Below are 23,645 nucleotides of genomic sequence, written 5' to 3' on the forward strand. Positions count from 1 at the left end.
GAGAGATCCACCCCCACCCTCCTTCGAATCGTTTGCTTCTCGATGACCCCTTGCGCTTGACAGTCTGCATCGAGAAGCCGCTCGAACATCTTATATTATCGTTCATGACGCTTCGCGTTGGTTCCTCTTTCTCTTTCTTTCACACAATTTTCGGTACGTGCTCGAGAGAGAGAGCGGAAAGAAGAACGGAAGGGAGTGGAGTGTGGGTAGAGCGAGGAAAGAAAAGGCCCGTAGTAGCTCTTCTTTTTAACAGAATCGTTGAGAAAAGCGAAGATCTCTGTGTCGGTCGTCCACGGACGGACCGGCAGTGGTGGATCGTTCATCGTCTCTGTCACGATGTCAGGGTGGTGGTTACTTGTAATACATCTTCTGATCGGTCTATTGGTAAAATATTCCAGGGCCGAAAGTTTAACGCCACCGTATTTCAATCTTGCCGAAGGCAAGGACATCATCGCCTCCGCCACGTGCGGTGTCGATACTCCTGGACCTGAACTTTATTGTAAACTCGTCGGCGCGAATGCTGATCAAGATGAAGACATCAATTTGATTCAAGGACAGGTAAGCGCGAATAATGTAACAACAGGAAAAAAACTAAAGGGTTTCAAAGATGGAAGATTTTTAAATATTTATCAGAAAAATATTGTCAAATATTTATCAGATAAGTTATAATCAATTAAGTATATATATTTATTTATTTATTTATATTTATTATTTATATTTACATATATTTAGATTTATAAATTTCGTTTTGAGTCGTCCATTAATTGTTTGAATCTGTAAATCAATTTGTTTAAATGAATCCATTACTAAATATAAATAAATTTCTTTATACAAGTTCTCTTTTTTATACAGTTATTAACAGAAATCTATTTCGTGCTATTGAACTGAATTTTATCTACGTTGATTCTTCGAGTCCAAGAGTTTATCGGTTAGAAGAGACTATAGATTGCTTGCTCAACTACTTCCTTATTTTTTGTGGTCATCATCCGCCAAAGAAAAAAGAACGATTGAATAAATAAAGTCAATATAATAATAACATATTTGTATAATAACATATAATAATAATATTTGTATAAAGAATTATTATCTGAAACGAAATAATATTCATGTTTCATTCGTATTACTTCTTGGTAAAATGATAAGAGAAAAAGATCAGTATTTATCTCGCATGAGGAACGTGTGTGAATGAAAAACATAAAAAAGAAAGGGTACATTTTTCATTCATCAAACAATTTTTTTCATTCATCAAACAATTTTTTTCATTCATTAAACAATTTTTTGTACACACCAATCGATGTAGATATCATATATACGAATGATCGATTATTAATTGTATTTATGAAGTAGATACATTTCTATGATAATAAACGAACCAGTCTATATTTATTTATACAATAGAATAATTTATGATAATAACGAATAACGTTTTTGCGACATTTTTTTTTTTTTTTTTATTTAGAACTCAATAAAGATCTTTTCCGATGATATATTTTATGTAACGAAATCTTATAAATATTATGCGATGTTTATCTGGAACATTCTTTTTTTTTTTTATATATACTTTCAACGAGGAAGATATTCACGGAATAGTTATCGCAAGACCATTTTGTAAGCGAACGAAATAAAACGTTTAAAACGCTTACTTAAGTAAGAGGGCCGATAAAAGAGAGATAAGGATGACCTCTCGATACACTTTAAAGTTTCATTCCTTTGAATCCAAATAATTTCATAGAATATCAATGGCCCACCATAAATTTCAAAAAAATTCTTATTAATCTTCTCATAGCTCTTCTCTTATATTTACAATTAAATTTTGATAAGAGAACAAATATTTGAATAATTGATTATATATATATTGTAAAATATAATACATTCTGGTATATAATATATTTCGTTTAGGTATGCGATGTTTGCGATCCAGATAGTCCTGAAAAAAAGCACCCTCCCGAATATGCCGTCGATGGTATGGAAACTTGGTGGCAATCACCACCACTTTCTAGAGGCATGAAGTACAACGAAGTGAATTTGACAATTAATTTGGGTCAAGTAAGTTATAAAAATATCAGAATGAATATAAAATGCAAAAGAAAAAGTAAGCCTGCATATTCACATTTGCGTTTCTTCTTTGATTTATACATACATATATATATATATTTAATATTAATAATCATAAAAAAGAATCTTACGAGAAATTATCCTCAAGCATGACGGGCTTACCAAGAAGGAAAACGATACAAATTTACTGTGCAACCGTATTTTATCTATAACAAAAAGTTTTATCATCTTGTAGGCGTTTTCCTGCAGGCCGGAAATAATTATCTTTGTGTTATTTCCGCAGTAAGAGAGAAAGTAATGAATTCCTAATCATGATGCGAATATTGTCAAACGGTACATGTATTTAACACGTAGGATATATTCGCAAATTAACGTATTATATATTTGCCGTTTAAAGATAGTGTGCTTCTTTTTTTTTATTACGAAAAAACTTTTCTTTGTCGGAAGGATTCGTCGTTATTCCCTTATATTTTGATTATATTCTATCGCAAGAAATGTAACGAGAGAAGATCATAATATAGGGTCAATGGTAGCTTATCAATGATTCTTCTTGTCGTTATCTTTATTAATGCTATTGTCATGATTTTATACGATACAAGAAAAAGTTTCGTAGTAAAATGAAAGTTAATATTCTTTTTACGCACTTATCGGAGCTTATTCTCTGTTTTTTTTTTTTTTTAAAGATGTACGCATATATGTTTGCATTTACATATGTACGTATACATGTGTATGCGTGTATATATATATATATATATATATTATATATTATATTTATATTATATTATATAAAATATATTATTATTGTTCCGTTATTAGGAATTTCATGTAGCGTACGTTTACGTGCGTATGGGAAATTCACCAAGACCCGAGTTATGGGTTCTTGAAAAATCGACAGATTATGGAAAAACGTGGTTACCTTGGCAATATTTTGCGGATTCCGATAGTGATTGTTTGACATATTTTGGTGTCGACAGTCATAAACCTATTACGAGAGATGATAGCGTAATTTGTACGACTGAATATTCAAAGATAGTACCATTAGAAGGTGGTGAAATACCAATTTCTATCTTAAATAATCGTCCATCGGCAAAGCATTATTTCAATTCAACAATTTTACAAGAATGGACGAGGGCAACCAACGTGCGGTTTCGTTTTCTCAGAACAAAGAACTTACTGGGACATCTTATGTCGGTCGTTCGTCAAGATCCTACTGTGACAAGACGAGTAAGAATCCTTTTTTGTAATTCCTTCAGATTAAAGATACTTATTAACATTGATCAAATTTGATCTTTACCTGATTATTATTATAATTATTATTATTCTTATTATTATTATTATTATTATTATTATTATTATTATTATTATTATTATTATTATTATTATTGTTATTATTGTTATCTTAATACTATGAGTAATATATATACATATATATATATATATATCTGGTATATATATATATACCGTAGGATGTTTCATATATATATATATATATATATATATATATACAGTAGAATGTTTTATTTTCTGTACATTTTAGTATTTTTATTCCATCAAAGACATCAGTATCGGTGGTAGATGTATGTGTAACGGTCATGCCGATACCTGCGATATCCAAGATCCTACTGTGCCGAATAAACTTGTTTGTAGATGTCAGCACAATACATGTGGACCTCAATGTACAACATGTTGTAAAGGTTTTGAACAGAAGAAATGGCAACAATCTACGTCTTTTAAAAAATTTATGTGCGAACGTATGTATCATTGATTAAATTAAATATATACTTATATATTGGCTATAATTTATAATATTTTAGCTTGTAATTGTTTCGGTCACTCTGATGAATGTACTTATAATTCGACAATTGACGAAAAGCATTTATCTCTGGATATACATGGAAACTATGAAGGTGGTGGAGTATGTAAAAACTGTAGGGATAATACGGAAGGTATCAACTGTAATCAATGTAAACCGAAATTTTATAGACCAGAAAATAAACCTTTCAATGCTACTGATGTATGCCAACGTAAGTTAATTCTATATTTTAAAGGAACTTAAATTATATTATAATTGATTATAACAATTATATTTTGCTATAGCCTGCAACTGTGATTTCTTTTATTCGACTGGAAATTGTGCTGATGCTACTGGTAAATGTGAATGTCGCAAGGAATTTACCCCACCTCATTGTGATACCTGTAATCATGGATACTTTGGATATCCTAATTGCCGCGAATGTGAATGTCATTTACAAGGAACCAATGGATATCATTGTGAAGCAAAGGATGGTCCTTGTCCTTGTAAAACAAACTATGCAGGTCACTACTGTAACCTATGTGCAGAAAGCTATTATAATTTTCCTGAATGCTTACGTAAGTATGTCTAATAAAACATCTGTAAATTATTTTACTCGGCAAAATATACATCTATGAATATATTAAAGATGTTAGTACATTTGTTACCGATATCATTCTAAACCACAGCCCAGGTTTTTATTTTTTACATTGGTTACAATCACAAATGTGTTTGTGACAGTCAATCAAAATCGATTTATCTTACATATGTGATGCTGATAGTAAATGTGTTAAGTAAAAATGTTATTCTTAAAATAATATAAATTTACAGCTTGTGAATGCAATTCACTTGGTTCCCTGAACAATGTCTGTGATGTTGTTTCTGGAAATTGTACTTGTAAAAATAATTATGGTGGAAGAACTTGTAGTATCTGCGAAGACGGTTATTTCAATTATCCTTCGTGCACATGTATGTAAATTAATGAAACAAATGTTAAAAAAGATATGGTACTTTCAAAAAATCAATATAAATACTATCTATATTATTTAGATTGTAACTGTGACGCAAGAGGTACAAAACAAGGAATTTGTGATAAGAGTGATGGCGTATGCTTGTGCAAAGAAGGCTATGGTGGTAGTAGGTGCGATCAGTGTATCAATGGATATTATGGATATCCTAACTGTAGACCATGTAACTGCAGTTTGATCGGTTCTTCTTCAATTAGTTGTGACAGTATAGGAAAATGTTCATGCCTTGCCAACTTTGCAGGAAAGACATGTGATCAATGTAGTCCAGGATATTATATGTATCCAGAATGTATAGGTACGAATTGAATTTATAGAAATTTTTGTTTGTGATGTCTTTTATAAAAATGGATATGTACTTATTTATATAAAGGATTTTATTGAATTTCATATTGTAGCTTGCAATTGTGATAGTCATGGAGCAATTGGTGTATCCTGTGATACAGAAGGCAAATGTCAGTGCAGAGAAAACTTTGATGGATCAAGATGTAATCAGTGTAAAGAGGGCTTTTATAATTTTCCAACTTGTGAAGGATGTAATTGTGATCCAGCAGGTATTGTTGAAACTTTTCAAGGATGTGGTAGTTTACCAGCAGGAGAACTTTGCCAATGTAAGGATCGTGTAGAAGGTAGAATTTGTAATAAATGTAAACCTTTATATTGGAATTTACAACCGCATAATACAGAAGGATGTGAAGGTAATTCAAGCCTTTAATACCATTATATCTAATATTTAATAGTTATATGATCTAAATATTCATTTTTTTTTAGAATGCCAATGTAACATTCCGGGTGTTATTGGAAGTATTGGAGAATGTGATGTGAAAAGTGGACAGTGTATTTGTAAACCTGGAGTGACTGATAGAAGTTGCACTCGATGCATTGATGGAACTTATAATCTTCAAGAGAACAATTTATTTGGTTGTTCCGGTAAATTATGATAATTATTTAAATCCAGTCAACATATTTTTTATTATATTTTTAAGTAGACATTAATATCATAAATACTAATTTATAGATTGCAATTGTGATATTGGTGGATCAGTCAGTTCTATTTGTGACAAACAAACTGGACAATGTCAATGTCAGCCTCGTGTAACGGGTTTAACATGTAAAGAACCTTTAAAAGCACATTATTTTCCTACTCTTCATCAATTTCAATATGAAGTAGAAGATGGCAGAACTTCTAGTAACAGTCAAGTACGATATGGTTTCTTAGAAGAGTATTTCCCAGGTTATAGTTGGAAGGGATATGCTGTATTTTCTGCTCTACAAGACGAAATTATCCAAAATGTTTATATATATAAATCTTCTTTATACCGTATGGTTATACGGTATGTAAACCCTAACAATGAACCAATTCTTGGAACTATTAAAATTACACCAGATAGTCCTGTCGAAGTGGAACAACAATTTAAAGTTCAATTTAAGCCTACGACGAAGCCATCGTTCGTTACAGTTGCAGGGATTCATGATAATCACCCTTCACCTATGGTGATGAATCCTGGGCATTGGACTGTTAGTATTGCTAATAAAAAAACTCTTTTCGTAGACTATTTCGTTCTATTACCTTCAGAATATTATGAAGCAACTATTTTAACCCAAGATGTTAATATACCTTGTAAAGTTGGTTACAAAGAGCTCTGCCGTCATTATGGATATCCCAACTTGATGAATTTTGATTCTGTTCGCGGGGCAGGAGGTTTCCTCAATGAGAACAACATAAGAATACCGTTAACAGAATATTTCTCAGATAAGGATACTCTTAGAGAGATTGATGTAGATGAAATGCCGCTTATAAATGATAGTCAAGAAGAAATTCACTTTGAACTTAGAATATCTAAACCAGGCCCACATGTGCTTATTATAACATATGTTACCTCTATGGAAGATAGTGAGACTTCTGTATTGTTGATTGAAGCAAACACCATCGGCAAAGGCAAAGTTACGCTTTATCCCTGCAAATATACAAGTATTTGTCGACAAGTAGTAACTGATACATATGATAGAGTGGCTGTTATGAACTTTCAGTCAAATTATGTAAGCATAGTCTTAACTGGAGAACCCACTTCAAATATTGCGATTCATTCAATTGTTGCTATTCCATATCATCGCTGGTCCTTAGATTATATAAAACCAAGATCTATTTGTGTTCGAAAAAATGGTAAATGTGTACAAGGATTTTTCCCTGGTGCAGCCGATTCTAAAAAAATTGAATTTGAATCTAATAATGCAGTTCTTGAAGTGGGTAGTCGGCCATCTGGTATTTTTGATAATGCTACAAAACTAATTTATTTGAATGATAAAGATGCAATGGTAGATATTCATGCAAAAGTTGCTGAACCTGGAGAATACGTTTTCATTGTACAATATTATCAACCAGATCATCCAGAGTTTGAGTTGGATGTTCTAGTACAAAATGGAAAGTTTTATGAAGCAAAAGTTTCTGTGCCTCATTGTCCTAGTAACAGTGGTTGTCGTAGTATTGTTCAACAAGTAGATGGTAATACTCGATTTCAGTTAATTGAAAATTTTGTGATTACATTCAAAGAAAGCAGTGGAAATGGTATTTGGTTGGATTATATTTTGGTCGTACCTGCAGACCAATATAATAGTAAAATCCTGACAAAAATACAATTTGATCAGACTAAGGAATTCCTTAAAAAGTGTGGTAATAATCATTTCTATGTAAATGTAACAGAAGAAGGATTTTGTAAAGATTCCATTTTTTCATTGACTGCTAATTACAATAATCACGCTTTACCTTGTAATTGTGACATTTATGGTACAACTAGTTTTGAATGTGAAAAGTTTGGAGGACAATGTCCCTGTAAACCTAATATTATTGGTAGAAGATGTGAGATTTGTAAAACAGGATATTATGGATTTCCTAATTGCAGAACTTGTGCTTGTCCTAGTTCAGTGCTTTGTAGGCCTGGAACTGGTAAGTATTGTCCACAATTAATAAAATGAACATTTTTAAATTATCCTCTTATATTATTTGAATAATTATGATATTAATTATAATTTATTTTTAATTTATGTTATAATATTGCAATATACAAATTTTTTCATGGTTTTAGGTGAGTGTATTTGTCCTACAAGAGTCACAGGTGAACGTTGTCATCTATGTGAACCAGGCACCTATGGATTTGATCCTATAGTTGGATGTGAAGAATGTAATTGTTCTTTTCTTGGTGTGGTCGATGGTAATATGCAATGTGATTTGTTTAATGGCAACTGTAGCTGTAAAGAAAATGTGGTTGGAAGACAATGTGATAAATGCATACCTGGATATTCACAATTTCCTCACTGTGAAAAATGTGACTGTGATGTACGAGGAACAACATTGGATATATGCGATCAGTATACAGCTGAATGTTTCTGTAAAGAAAATGTTCAAGGTTCTGCTTGTGATGTTTGTAAAGAAGGAACCTTTAACATTCAAGCAAGCAATGAAGAAGGCTGCACAAAATGCTTTTGTTTTGGAAAGACAACACGTTGTGCTTCTGCAAGTCTCTACAGGACTCATATTCTGGATATGAACAACTGGGAGCTTGTTGTACAAAATGAAAATACTGGAAATTTAACATTTTTAACAACAATACCTCAAGAAATTAATTCAACTTCTATAGTCATTGGTCTAACGACTAATGACACATTTGAAAATGTTGTGTACTTTGCAGCTCCTGCCAGTTATCTTGGCAAAAAGTTGACTTCATATGGTGGATTTTTAAATTATACTGTAAGCTATGATACTGGACCCTTTGGAAAAGCAGTAAGTGCAGCTGATGTGATTCTTCAAGGAGCAGATACAGTTCTCTTTTTTTATGGTGATGAACAACCACTTTCTTTTACAAATTTTGCTGGATCTGTCGAACTCATAGAGGCTAACTTTTTTACACCAAATCGTTTAAGTGTTACTAGAGAACAGATTATGGTAGTTCTTGAAAATCTTCAAGGTATATATATTCGAGCAACATATTGGAACCCTAGTATCATTGCATCGTGAGTATCATTATTTATAAATTCTATATTTTTTTTATTTAATTAATATTTGGTATTTATATATCTTTTTAGGTTATCTTATGTTACCATTGATGTTACAACAGAACAATACTCAGCTCAGTATAGTGTTCCAGCCAGTAGTGTGGAGCAATGTCAATGCCCACCAAATTATCAAGGATTATCTTGTGAAGAATGTGCTCCAGGATATTATAGAGTACAATCAGGTCCTTATGGAGGATATTGCGTACGGTGTCAATGTAATGGTCATGCAGAAACTTGTGATGTGAATACCGGCGTGTGCCATGTATGTTTTCCTTTTTTTCTTTAAGATCTTTTCTGTATATTTTTCATATAAAGAAACATTTATTCCCAAATTATAATAAATTAGGAAAAAGTTATTTATATAAATAAATTTATAAATGAATGATTTTTTACAGAATTGTAAAAATGGTACTAAAGGCGATCATTGTGAATTTTGCCAACAAGGCTATTATGGGAATGCAACTATTGGTACTCCTTCAGACTGTTTAATTTGTGCTTGTCCACTTCCTACTGCATCAAATAATTTTGCATCTGATTGTGAAGTAAATGAAGAAGGTAACAAGATTAGCTGCAATTGTCTTCCTGGTTATTATGGTGCACGATGCGAAACTTGCATTGCCGGATATTATGGAAATCCAGAAGTCTATGGTGATTTTTGTAAACCTTGTGAATGTTCTGGTAATATTGATACCAATCAAGTTGATTCTTGTGACTCTATTACTGGAGAATGCTTACATTGTTTGAACAATACATATGGACAAGCTTGCAATTATTGTGCACCTGGATATTTCGGTGATGCAGTGGAAAGGAAAGATTGTCAAAGTTGTTCATGTAATGAATGTGGAATGGAGCATTGTGATAGCCATAATGGACAATGCTATTGTCAAGAAAATGTTGTCGGTGAACAATGTGATCAATGTGAAGAAAATCATTACGGATTTGATTCTTGCGAAGGTTGTAAGCCTTGCGACTGTGATGTTGCTTCAGATAGTAAACAATGTGATGAAAAAACTGGTCAGTGCCAATGTAAACCTGGTGTTACTGGACGGAAATGTGATCAATGCACTCCTGGTTATTGGAATTTTGGTCCAGATGGTTGTACATGTAAGTATAATAAACAAAATAAATAATAAAACATTTATATATCTTATAATTATAAATTTTTACAAGAAATATTTTTAGAAGCAATACATTGATTTTCTCATTTTTCTTATAATTTCAGCATGTGGTTGCAATACTGGATATTCTGTTGGTGTATCCTGTAACACAACTACTGGACAGTGTACATGTCTTCCTGGTGTTATTGGTGAAAAATGTGATCATTGTCCATATCGTCATGTTTTGATCCCAGGACAAGGTTGCTTTGCATGTGATTCTTGTACCGGTGATCTGCTTGATGTCACAGATATACTCTCAGGTTTTCTAAATCCAGTTTTTGAGGAATACAATGTAAGTTTTATATGCGAAAATTATTATTTTCTGTATACAAATTATTCTACATGGTTGAAAATATTTTTTATAAATAATTTTTCATCATTATATTCTCTTCAATTTACTTTATATAATTTTTACAGATGGTAGCTGAAAGTTATTTTACGAATCAGCGTCTAAAATTTATTAATGATACAGTGAATGACTTTCATTCAGAAGTTATGTTACTCGATCCAAAGAGAATTAATTTCTTACCATTACAACAAAATTTATCGCGTCTTGGACAAGAAGTGTCCAGTCAAAAACGTCATATTGATTATGCTGCTGAAGATAGCATTAAATGGAAACACGGTGCTCAAAATACGCTTAACGATATGAATGTTTTAGAAGAAGATGTAATTCGTGAAATAAATTTAGTCAATTTTATAGTATCTGAAGTGCAATCATTGGCTTCCAATATAGAGCTTAGACCAGGTGGTAAAATTGAAAACACTGTAAGAAAGACAGAAGAAATTCTGAAAAAAATCAAAGAGGTATCTTTTGTTAATTTCCGTGATAAAGCAATCGATCAAGCTGATCAAGCAAATATTCTCGTATCAGAAATGCTACAATATAATTCTCCAGTGAATAATCTGACTTCAATGGCATCAGATTTAAATGACAAAATACAAAATATTAGTACAAAAATGGATGATTTACTTAAAATCACAGGAAAAGCTAAAGCGTTAGCAGCTGACGTTGAAGATCTTAACGAAGATAATAGAATAGCTGCAGAATCTGGAAATTTTGATATTGTGAAAAATATTACGTTAGAGGCTGAAGAAGATCTAAAAGCTGGTGAGCAACTTAATAAAAAAGCAAGTCAACTTTTAGACGAAACAAATACGAATATAGATATTTTAGGTAAGATTCATTGTTACAATTTCACTTTAATTTTATTAGTGTTTGCAAAAAACTATATATCTATTCATTAGAGAATTTATATTTTCACAGAGTCTAATACATTGCAACAAGTGGTAATGCGTTTAAATGATACCATTTTGCAAAATGACGAAATGCTTAATGATTTAAAAGATTCTTTACAAAAGGCACATGATCATGCTGAATCTCTTTACAGTCATTCTTTGGAATTGGACAATCTCTTGACAGATACACGCAATACAAATGCTGTACGTGCTGTTTCTGCATATAGGGATATTGAAATGGCTATCCAAGTTGCCAACTATACTGCTCTTAATGCTGTGTATGCTGCTAAAAATGCAACGGCATCAGTAAGTTACCAATACATTCATTATTTTTATATTCCTTTACTATGATTTATAATCAATTATTGTGGTTTAATTATGATATAATCTTTTCTATTATAATAGTCTTCAAGAATAGAAGAAAAAATAAGAAGTTCTCGTGATCAATCTGCAGATTTGCTTGCCTCTGCAGAAATAGTATTTGAGAAAACTGATGGAAAATCGGAGGGAATTCTTCAGATTGCACAAACCAAGGAAACATTTACAGATTCGCAAAACGAAAACAATAAAGAATTGTTAGATTATATAGATAAGTAAGAGATACTTATTTTCTATCAATTAACATATTTTCTTCATAGAAAGCAAATCGTTAAAAATGTAGTAATGTGTATCGTGTATTATGCAACATCCTATATGTAGATAAATTCAGGTCCTTATATCAAATGTGATTTTGATTTCTAGAGTACTTTTAAATATTCCATCACAATCTTCATCAGCAGCTCACAATGCAGTTGATGAAGTTATTAAAACGGTAGCCAATATAACAAATGCTATTCAAAGTATAAATGGTACAATTGATAATATACCAAATGATCTTAAAAAAACTAAACAACTTACAAAGGATACGTCCGAATCGATACGAGATATTTCTCAAGCTAAGAAACAATTGGATGTTGTAAATAAAATTGTTCCTAATATTAATAATTTTCTAAATAATTTGAGTAAAAATCAAAAAGCAATGGAAGGAACAGGAAATGATCTTCAAAGTAAAATTGATGTGCTAAAGAATAAGATCGCAAATGCTAGAGAATTAGCAGACAGATTTAAAACAGGTTTAACCTTCTATCGAAATACTACATTGGAATTGAAAAATCCAGAAAGCTTACCTTTACTGGCAACATCTAGCAAAATTTCATTATATTTCCGTACGAATAAAACCAATGGTTTCCTTTTCTATCTTGGAAATGAAGAAAAAATAAAATTACCACGTGCAAAAACTGTAAGTAATATCATTAATTTAAAAATTATACAACATTTGCAATATTAGAATAAGTTTTAATTATTCATAATTTTATTACAGCATGATTTTATGGCACTTCTAATAGAAAGCGGATATCCAGTACTTATATTAGATCTTGGTTCTGGACCAACAAAGGTCATTAGTAATAAATTTGTATCTGATAATATTTGGCGTCAAATAATTATTGATAGGTGAGTAAATTTATAATTAATGAATATGAAACGAATAATAAATAAATAAATAAATTATTGTCAATAATCAAATAAATCATTGAAATAGGACTGGAAAAAATGTGAAATTAATAGTACGCGAGGATATTGGCGAGGGAAGAGATAAAGAATATGAAACAGAAAAAGTATTACCAGGGGCTTATTCTATATTTAACGTTGATCAAGAACATTCAAAACTATTTGTAGGAGGATATCCTTCTTCTTTTAATATTCAAGATGCAGTTACGGCATCCTCCTTTGAGGGTGAAATGGAAGAATTAGTAATCGGCGATATACCTGTTTCTTTCTGGAACTTTGTAGATGGTGAAAATAATAGAGAAGATGCTATGGAAAGGGACAAATTGATAAATTTCCAACCAAGTACAGGATATAGATTTGACAAGCATGGATATGCGATTTTAAGTAAACGAAATTCTCAAATATCATCAGATAGCAGAAAGTTCAGTATAAAATTAAATTTCAAAACATTCGCGGATGATGGCTTAATATATCTAATGGGCAAGGGTAAACAGTTTTTGTCTTTGGAAATGAGAGATGGTCAGGTATGGCTATAAATATTTGTTTACACTTTAGACTTATATAATATTTGAAAAATATAAAAATAAATATCTTTTTTTGATCGTTTATAGGTACTGTATCAGTACGATCTTGATGATGGTGAAATATCTCTAAAATCGCTTGATAAATTTAATGATGGTAATTGGCACAATTTAGAAGCATTGAGGTTCGAAAAAATTGGTGTTCTTAAAATCGATGGTAAAATGGTTGCACGAGATGAAGCTAAGGGCAATACTAAAACTCTTCTATCCTTGGATTACATTTATTTTGGAGGGTATCCACCTAATGCCAAGCATCCTTATAAACCAGTTACAAATGATGGTTTCGAAGGATGTATCGATGATGTTGTTATTCTCGATACTTCAATTGATCTTAGTAGTAATATACAAGCTTTTGGAGTTATGCCTGGTTGTCCAGTTAGAGTATGTCATATATTTTTTATTTATTTATTTCTTCTTTTTTTTTTTTGAAATTTATCTTACTTTAATCCCATGATTGATACATATCAAGAAATTTTTAATTTTAGTTCGCAAGTCTCGTATCTTTTGAAGATAATATGCCAGGATATGTAAAATGGAATAATGTTTCGGCGTCCAATTTTCTTCAAATTAATTTGAAATTCAAAACATTGGCAAATGATGGTCTTATATTTTATGTCACTAATCCAGATCAAACATCTACAAGTTACATGGCACTGGTTGACGGTGTATTAATATTTAAAAGTCAAGGCGAAGAATTAAGGACTGATCCAACTGAAATAAAATTCAATGATAATGAGTGGCATGTTGTCACGGCGACGCATAATGAATCATCTTTAAGACTTGATATTGATGATATTAAAAATTATAGCACCGATTCACCACCTCCATCATTACATATTCTTTATGGAGATCTTTACATTGGCGGTATACCAATATTGTTCCAAGGATCTCAAAATAATGCAAGAACACCGTTTGTCGGTTGTATTGGCGACGCTACTTTGAATGGGATTATTATTAATTTTGCTAACACGACAGAAAAACTTCATGCATTTTTGGGAAAATGTAAAGGCGGTGAACAATCACGTATGTTTATTATGTTTTTTAATAATTTTTTAACTGAGACTACAAAACAATATATTATTAAGTAAACGTTCTTTTTTATAGCTATTGCTCCAGTTGACGAACCAGAAGTAAATGTTTGGATACCTCTGCTTCCTACAGAAAGTCCTGATGATACAACTGAAGGCGCAACACAAATTAGTTAGTAATTACATAAATCAAATATACATTTATTAGAAATAATAAATTTGTTATTTATTTCCAGATGTGGTAGACATTGAATTAGAAAAGGAAGATGAAGACGAAGAACCTACTTTGGAAGGACGCGGTCATCACATTGAAATAACAACTGAAACAATTATAACATCCACTCCAAAACCAATTCTACCTCAAACTGTAGACCAATGTCATTTACCTTATTATCCAGCTACTGATCCTGATCTCGAAAATGAATGGAGATTCGGTACATAGATATTAATATCCATGAAAACATTATTTCTATGGATTCTAATAAAGTTTTTTTTTCATTATTATATCTAGGTACTACAAACAATAGTCGATTGGAATATAGATCTTTAAATGGAAGATACAGAGACTATTATGATTTCCAAATTAACATTAAAACAATGTCTGATAATGGAATTGTTTTCTTTGCCTCGGATTTAAGTAAACAAGATGTGATTGCCTTATATATTCTAGACGGAAAGGTAAGAGGAATTATGTATAATAATTAAATCATTATTTTGTTCTAATTCAAATATAAAATGTTATAAAAATAATATTTTGTTTTTCAAGATTCATCATAAGTTTGACTGTGGAAGTGGACCAGCTGTACTTATTAGCGATAAACAAATAAATGATAATCAATGGCATTACATTGCTTTTAAGAGAAATAAACAAATCGGACAACTTTCTGTAGATAATGAAACACCAATAATTGGCTCTTCTCAAGGACATACTGAAACTATCAATGTTAATCCACCATTCTTTGTAGGAGGTGTACTACCAGAATTGTTTAGCGCGACACAATCAAGAATAGTAAGAGTTTACAATCTTTTTTCAATGATATTATATATTACTATGTTTTATATAGATACACACATATATACAGAGTAATTTATAATAAGTGAATATTACTTTAGACGTAGTGTCAACACACTAAAGTAATTAAGAATATTCATATAAACTTTTTTGTTTATTTTTTTATTAAATCAATCTTTAATTATACTTATATATCATGATATCATGATAGAAGTATATAAAATACTATTACTTTTTTAGGGTTTAAGTACTATGTTCAGTGGATGTTTAAGCAATTTTATGATGAATGGTCAATCTGTTGGTGAACCTACAATGAAAGTAGGTGTAATACCATGTTCAAAACGAATAGAGCCAGGATTGTTCTTCTTCCCAGGGAATGGTAGCAATCTGTTCAAAGCAAGTAAGTGATGTAACTGTACATGCACATACATACGTACATATTTCATTTATTAAAAATAATGAAAAATCATGAAAAATCTTTTCAGTGGATCGATTTACCGTTGGACGTACTATGGATATACAGATGGATATCAAACCACGTACAACTTCTGGACATTTATTGTCGGTTCATGGTAAACGAGATTATCTAGTTTTGGAGATGATTAATGGTACTGTTAAATTTCTTGTTAAAACGACCAAGGGTTCTATAGAAACCTCGTTTGAACCATCCAAATCTAATTCTTTATGCGATGGTAATTGGCACAATGTCCGAGGTAATATATCTTTTATATCTGATGTATGTGTGTGTGTTATATATTATTTATTTATTTGTTGCCAAAATACTTATCTTCTGTTTTTCTTGCAACAGCTGTAAAACAGAAAAATGCTGTACTTTTATCCGTTGATCACAAGGCCGCTCCAATAGGAATTGGTGGTAAAAACGTAGCAGCAGTTTTGTCGAAGCATCCGATATTCATCGGTGGCCATCCTATGTTGGGTAGAAGATTACGTGGCAGCACGTCACAATCTCAATACGTTGGTTGCATAAATAATGTATACATTAATTTGAATTCCATTCATTTGGGTCCAGAACGAGCTTATGGACGAGTCATTGCGGGCGTTTGTCCAACAATATAAGTAAGTAATGTCATTTGAAGTTGAAAATGTGCAAAGTACAGTTAAATCTTAATGTGGTGGTGAATCCCATTAACTTAAGTAGAGTGTATATGCTAAGACTGCTTTAACACTTTTCTTAAGTAAATGAAAAATTGTGTCACAGGCATAATAATAAAATAATTACAAAATACTCCAAAAGAACCTCACGCCTAGTCTAAAATAATGGGCAAAAGACTGAGTTTTGCATTTCCTTCACATTCAGTAGGAAGCATTTCATATTGCCGATACAAATAATAATGATTATATAGTATATTTTGTATTGTACGTAGTAGAAATTTATACTTGACACAATTAAGTTCTTAAGATATTTTGAATAATTCTGATTTAATTGTATTGCATAGCCAAAGAAAAAAAATTTACTAATAAAAAAATGTAAAATATAAATTACTACATTCAATGGAAAATATTGTTTGTTTATATTTTATCCACAAGATAAATCACACAAAAAGAATAGGAACACTAATGAATTTTGATTTTATATATGTACAAAAATATTTGTTTCTATAATATATTTTTCACCAAATATAATAATATATTATTTTATAATTTTTAATGTATTAAAATTTAAGAAATTAAAAAAAAATATGATGTTTAAAAAATTGATATATTTTTTCTTATCTGTTTTTAGTCGAAAGAAAAGGTATATGAAACGTTCTTGCAAAAGAATTTGTGTAATTTATCTTTTGATATACTATTCCTCTAATTTTAGTAATGCAAATTATTCTTACATATATTTTTTATAAAACAAAAATATTTAATATATTTTATATACCTTTGCAGAATTTCGTAAATATCATAAACAAAACATTTATAAATTATAAACAATTCATTTAATAAGTAAAATGTTTTAAACATAGCTCTTTGATGCAATAAAAATTATTGTATATATACATGAGAAATTACATATAACATTAATATACAACAATTTGTACAGAAATTATATATAAGTCTTTAAATATATGCTATGCTTGTTCTTTTTTTTTTTTTTGTAAATTTTTTTAAACATCATTTCGAAGACCATGTAATTTGCTTAATAAATAAAATTATTGCTGCTATCTTAATGGCACACACACTCTGGTATTCTTATAAATTAATGAATTTAATAAATATCTATATATAAATTATTTTTTATAATCACATATTCTGCATATATCATGAGAGTTTGAATGGACAGTTACATATATTTTTATCTTATGATTATTTGTAAGAAAACGATTGTTACATAACCATAAGTATATATTAAAATGCAAATGGAATGTTTGTGTTATTCTTATTACACCATACCATCAAGAATAATAATCCAATAAAGATCTGTTCAGATGGCATCAACTCATATATAACACTTTCTTGGCCATAAGTTTACAAGTACTTACTTCCTATTAAATATATATATATTACCAAAATTGTAAGATTATCCGACTCTTACTTTGATCCCCGTTAGATTAAACAATAGCTGCTACGATATTACTTTTTAGATAATTTAATTTTCTATTGGGTCTTAACATAAATAAATTCAGTTATATTCACTTTATGTTTATACTTGCAACCGAATTTATTTATGTTATAATCTAATTATTATTAAATGCCAAAATACTAAATACGAATATCAGATAACAATAAAGAATAAAAAGAAAACAAAGGAAACAAGACATATAAATCAATATAGCGCGATATTGTTAATTTAAACAAACCATAACATATATTTCAATATATCTATCTTAAATATTTAATTGGTCGTCGCCAATATATCGTAGCTGATATAAATATATTAGATCGTTATTGAAGATTTCATTCTATAAAGTGTAACTTTATTTTATTTTATTTAGACTTCATTATCTGATAATGCAAGACCTTTGTATCGAATTCAAATTAGATGCAATTGCGTCCGGATTGTATTATTACATTATCAAACTGGCTGGTTCACTCATCGAAAACCTGTTACGTTTTAATTTTATCTTTCAAACGAGAAGACGTACAGTAGACTTTTTTAAATATATCTCCTATGTTGTTTTTTGGAAATAAAGTTTCTAGAATCCCTTCAAGTAATACATATAATAATCTTCTATTTAATACAGGTTGTTGAAATAATTCAAACACCCTTAGGAGCCCATGTCTTGTTGTTTCACTACCTATGATATGCTTCAAATCGTCTGAAAAACAAGAGAGCAATGCTACTTTGGCTACTACTCGAGTTCTATATTTTATTTCTGAATCTCGAATAGGTTTACTTTCAGCTTTTATACCATTGGGCCATAAACTATTCCTGAAAACTTATATGCATTAGTTTGATTGAAAAAGTGTATCAGAAAACTTTATTAATTGTTATATTAATTATTTACTTAATGAAACGTAAATATCCTGCAACTTTTGTGGGACTAGTTATTAATGAAACATATTCTATTATTCTTCTATTCACAATATCACCAAACATCGTACGAATAATTTGTCTTAATAAAGTAATGATCCTTCGTCTTAACCACTGATTTCTTACTTTTAAATCGAAAATTTCATCCATTAATAATAACATTATTCTTAATGGAATATTATCATTAGTCTAAAAACAAAAGACATGAGAATTAATTATATTATATAATTATATGGTGAGTTATACAACAAATGAAAGAAATATCGTTACTTCTACATCCAGGCTAGCACCAACTTTGGTATGCTCATAAAAAACATTACTTTTTCTTGGATTACCAAAAAATTTACTTATATTATCCATAACACCGTCTACTGTACTCAACATATTATCTGGCATAGTCTTTACAGCTTGCGTCACGCTCTTCATAGATGTTTTTAGGGGATTCATTAAATTATCTAACTGTAAAAAAAAAAAAAAAAACAAAAAAGATAGAATTTAAACGTTCATATATTTATCATAAAAACTATTTATTAAATGAAATTTACCGTTCGTGAAATTTGACCTCCAGTAACCCCTTTATCGTAATCTCCTTGTTCTAAAAACGCTAATAAGAGATTTTGTAAACCCATGTGGCCATCAACAACTGCTGGTTTTGTTAGTTGATGTAACCAAGCATTCAACATTAACATTCTTTTTTCCAATACAGTCCTCTCCATATTATGAAACGCTTTCTTAGCAGGAAATGGAATTTTGGCCAAATCATAATATTTTTCTTTTATTTTTTGATACAAATCATAGAAATCAGAATATCTTCTATAAATGTGCCATTTCTCTTGATAACCTGAATCATAACATTTGGTAACAGCCACAGCATATATACCATATGTTTTACCACGATCATTAACAATACCAGTTTCAATTATCTTTGCAGTAATTTCAAAACGACCTTGTTGGAGCTTTTTAATTACACTTAAGTCACAGTTCTTTTCATCTAACGTGATACATTGATCTACGTTTGAATCTAAATAAAAAGCTACATCTTTTCCTTCGTTAATTTGATCCAAATCTATACTTGATACCTTTTGAATATTTTTCGTATCTTTTGTATTACTTAAAGATTTTTTTTCAATATCACTGCATGATTTAGATTCACTTGATTCAAGAGTATCTATCAAATTTAATGAAGAATTTGATTTTAACTTGCCTTCTTTTCTTGCTGTTATATTTGCTTCACTGTTAGTACAGCTCTCTGTTAAATTTTGCAAAGTATTTAATTCATCATTAACACTAGTTAAATTTATACTTTTTAAGGATTTTGTATCATCCTCAGAGGTTGGATCTTTCAGTAAATCTAATTCAGCAAGAAGTTTAATATATGCAAGTGATTTTTTAAAACTAGGTAAAAATCTATCCTCATTTTGTAACTTTTCATAGCAACAAACTAAGAGATCATCAAACCATATTTCCTTAACAGTTTCAGTTTTTATTTTTGTCACTAAATTTTTTACTAATAAATCATCTAACTGTAACTTTGATGATGCTTTATCACTCAGATACTGTTGATAAATTTTTAAAGCAGCCTCCTTTAAATTTTCTAGATCTATATTTTTACGTTTAGTATTAACGATACTTGAGGTTGAAGGACCAGTTTGTATTTTTTGTAAATGAATATCTGCTATTTGTTGCTCTGCTGATACTCTCCAACCATATATATTTAAATAAAAGTACAGATATGCCTCAGCATTTATAGAAGTCATATAATCAATAAAATAACTAAGTGCAATGTTATTCTTCAACAATTCATCTAAAGGCAGATTAACTAATTTTTGCCCAGGAACAATTAATCTATTCCAGTCTGGTTGAGTACCAATTCCATCTCCCTCTGATTCTAAACCCTCTTGCATTCCAACAATTCTTGCCTCCAAAATTTTTTTAAAATAAAGTAAACTATTTAATCGTTGTTTTGCTGATAAATCATCATCCCCAGTTAAATCTTTTGAACGTAGATGTGTTATTTCCTTAGAAATAATATTTTTTGTTGCCATTAGTTCTTCCAAATTATCAGTTATTCTAATTACTGTTAAAAAGATTTCACTTGGCAATCCACTTTCTTTACTACACTGAAATTTTTATTTAAAACTCACTAGAGAAAGATATATAAAAATAATATATTATTATAATTAATCTTAAATTTAAAGCTTACCAGCCATATAAATGCCTGATTAATATAATCAGGATCAGAGAAAAGATTCAGTAATGGTTTAATTATGGCATTTGCTAATAATTCTTTTAAAAAATATCTAACGGTTAAACAATCGTAATCTTCCTTTGGCAATATTAAATGTAAGAGACCTTCTGATATTTCACATAATAATTCTCGTTCTTGAGCTTTATTTGTGCATACGACATCTCTACATATCAAATTATTTTCCATTTGCACTTCAAGATCAAAGAATATTTTTTCTAAAGATTCCTCCTCATTTTGGTCTCCAAGTTCAATAGGTTCAATGAGAGATGATAAATTTGGAATATAAAATTTTGACTGTGTATACCAAGATATATCAGTTTCACTTTTATTCCGTCGATGTGTGGGCATTCTTTTGGGGGTTCCACCTGAAGTACTAGAACTAGCACTACCTTTATATAATTTCTGCGCTCTACGTTCTTTTATCCTTAGTTGAGCTTGACGATACAATCTCATGTGTGAAGCAGCATCATCAACAAGACGCGTAGTTAAATATGGTATCCAGTCAACAGCTTTTACCCTATTTTAGAAAAAAATATGCTGAATAATGCAAAGACCGATCACAGATAATTAACGACTATCCAATTTAACCTTTTTTTTTGTATTTGCTGCCTTAATATTTTACACACCGATTTGCTATATTGATGGCAATTTTTTGAGCATTATTGCGAACTGAATAGAGAAATTCTTTATCGTCTGTAATAGAGCTGTACCAACTTTGCACATAATCTCTGAGGATAAAGTCTAAAATTTCCTAAAAAATATATACATGAAGATACTACCTACTTTAATATGAACTAAATAAAGATTTTAATAATTATTGTATATGTACTTGCAGAGATTCATCGATAATACGACTGCCAGTAATTCTTCTATCTAATGTAAAATTAATCTTTTCCTTGGATAAGTTAAAAATATACTGTAAATAACAAAAATGATAAAAATTAAAATAGATAAAATTGAAAAAAAAAATAATTTTATGATATTAATATACCTGCCGAAAGTGATCAGTCTTTTTGATTATATCCTCCCGCTCTGATATTAGAGCATTATTATCGCTGAGAGTAGATATTCTATTTATACAGATCATTATTCTAAAATTAATGTAGGATAACAATATTATATACAATTGTAATATTCTATTGTATATTGGTGTTAATATTGTTAAAAAAAAAAAAAAATACAAATTTACCCTATGATTAAAACAAGCAAACAAACAAAAAGTTTTACGATCAAGCCTATGCCAAAAATGGCAATCAAAAATATTATGATGGCTCCAACTATTCCATACAGCCGAATATTCATCTGCAAAAATGATAAGTAACATGGTAGAAATATTACTTTTTAAACGTACAGATATTTGTAAAATTTTTAATTTTCTTTGTTTACTTTAGACATAAAAATTGGTCACAGAATCAAATCGATGTATATACTGGATATCTCGAAAAATGTTGGGTCATATGAAGATAAGTAAAAGCAAACATATAATATTGGAAATTTTCTATGATACTAATATTGCTGTTGTTTAATAATTGCACTTTTATTACTTTCTGTAAGAGTTAATGATTTGTTAAATTATTGAAATAATTCATACAGTAATAATTTATTAATAATAAGGATTTCAAAAAAAATTTTCTTAAACAAAAGATAAAAGATAATGAGAACGAAAATAATAAATATATGATTTATCGAATAATGCCAGATTTTGTAATTTTTCTCACAAAATAAATCACCTGTCACGTTGATTATGAATACTTTAAGAAGTCTATTCACATACGCACACATAAAGTTGTCGCTGTCAAATCATCATTAACATCGATCTTACAAAATAAACAACAGCAATGTTGAACTGTATAACCGTAAAAGTAATATGGCGAAATAGAACGTCATTAAGAATTGTCACGATCCTATTATTATATGTCACGTAGAAGAAACCCTTATTATATTACGCACAATACAATATTTAGTAATATTTACATGAAACGTATTGACTACCCTTAGAGGACACGTATCAAGTTCTTTTTGTTAAACTTATATATTATGTACCTACCTTCGAAGACTCCAATAAATTGCTCTTTGTATATTTACGTACATATTGCATATCTTCTATGGATCATTGTACAAATTAGTCACCTATATAGCAATTTGTTTACATCTTTATAAAAGATTAATCTATAATACAATACGTTTAACATGTCTTCTAACTAGAAAGAAAAACAGGGCGGTCAAGAGCGCCGCTACATAACATAATATTATGATATGATAGATATGAAACGATTCTACATTTAACTGTTATTTGGCACATGCGCACCTGATAAACGCATAGTAAATAATTCACAATTTCCTTTTTTTTAATAACGAGTGCGTTTCCCGCCTAGAAAAAAAAGATAATAAAATAATAATAATGCATCGTTATTATTTCATAATCCATA

General features: G+C 29.9%; 2 protein-coding genes across 13 annotated transcripts; one reads left to right on the forward strand and one right to left on the reverse strand.

Annotated features, from left to right (window-relative positions):
• The first annotated feature begins 331 nt into the window (after nt 1-331).
• On the forward strand, nt 332-17,932 carry LOC124947260 (laminin subunit alpha). 4 transcript variants are annotated; one of them, XM_047489166.1, is made up of 31 exons: nt 332-558; nt 1,900-2,046; nt 2,872-3,279; nt 3,593-3,806; nt 3,870-4,079; nt 4,153-4,425; nt 4,679-4,816; nt 4,898-5,170; nt 5,271-5,570; nt 5,644-5,802; nt 5,891-7,816; nt 7,956-8,880; nt 8,953-9,184; nt 9,318-10,026; nt 10,145-10,371; nt 10,497-11,256; nt 11,347-11,624; nt 11,724-11,911; nt 12,060-12,597; nt 12,679-12,809; nt 12,898-13,390; nt 13,478-13,828; nt 13,933-14,470; nt 14,552-14,647; nt 14,712-14,909; nt 14,987-15,153; nt 15,242-15,484; nt 15,728-15,887; nt 15,973-16,200; nt 16,296-16,564; nt 17,384-17,932. In XM_047489166.1, the coding sequence occupies exons 1-30, from the start codon at nt 337-339 to the stop codon at nt 16,562-16,564; spliced, it is 11,001 nt and encodes a 3,666-aa protein (XP_047345122.1). In that variant the 5' UTR covers nt 332-336; the 3' UTR covers nt 17,384-17,932. The 4 variants fall into 4 exon arrangements, with proteins under 4 accessions (XP_047345122.1, XP_047345123.1, XP_047345121.1 ...); XM_047489167.1 differs by lacking the exon at nt 17,384-17,932 and adding an exon at nt 17,232-17,344; XM_047489165.1 differs by lacking the exon at nt 17,384-17,932 and having other exon boundaries at nt 16,296-17,000.
• Nucleotides 14,472-23,644, reverse strand: LOC124947261 (sorting nexin-13-like). 9 transcript variants are annotated; one of them, XM_047489172.1, is made up of 11 exons: nt 22,947-23,257; nt 22,603-22,763; nt 22,406-22,518; nt 22,208-22,307; nt 22,046-22,132; nt 21,843-21,967; nt 21,172-21,733; nt 19,514-21,088; nt 19,239-19,427; nt 18,943-19,157; nt 14,472-18,866 (listed from the first exon to the last, which is right to left on the reverse strand). In XM_047489172.1, the coding sequence occupies exons 2-11, from the start codon at nt 22,609-22,611 to the stop codon at nt 18,542-18,544; spliced, it is 3,300 nt and encodes a 1,099-aa protein (XP_047345128.1). In that variant the 5' UTR covers nt 22,612-22,763; nt 22,947-23,257; the 3' UTR covers nt 14,472-18,541. The 9 variants fall into 9 exon arrangements, with proteins under 9 accessions (XP_047345128.1, XP_047345127.1, XP_047345126.1 ...); XM_047489171.1 differs by lacking the exons at nt 22,603-22,763; nt 22,947-23,257 and adding an exon at nt 23,264-23,644 and having other exon boundaries at nt 22,208-22,286; XM_047489170.1 differs by lacking the exons at nt 22,603-22,763; nt 22,947-23,257 and adding an exon at nt 23,264-23,643.
• Between the last annotated feature and the right edge of the window lies 1 nt (nt 23,645).

Source organism: Vespa velutina, chromosome 2, assembly GCF_912470025.1.
Source record: "Vespa velutina chromosome 2, iVesVel2.1, whole genome shotgun sequence".
NCBI lineage: Eukaryota > Metazoa > Arthropoda > Insecta > Hymenoptera > Vespidae > Vespa > Vespa velutina.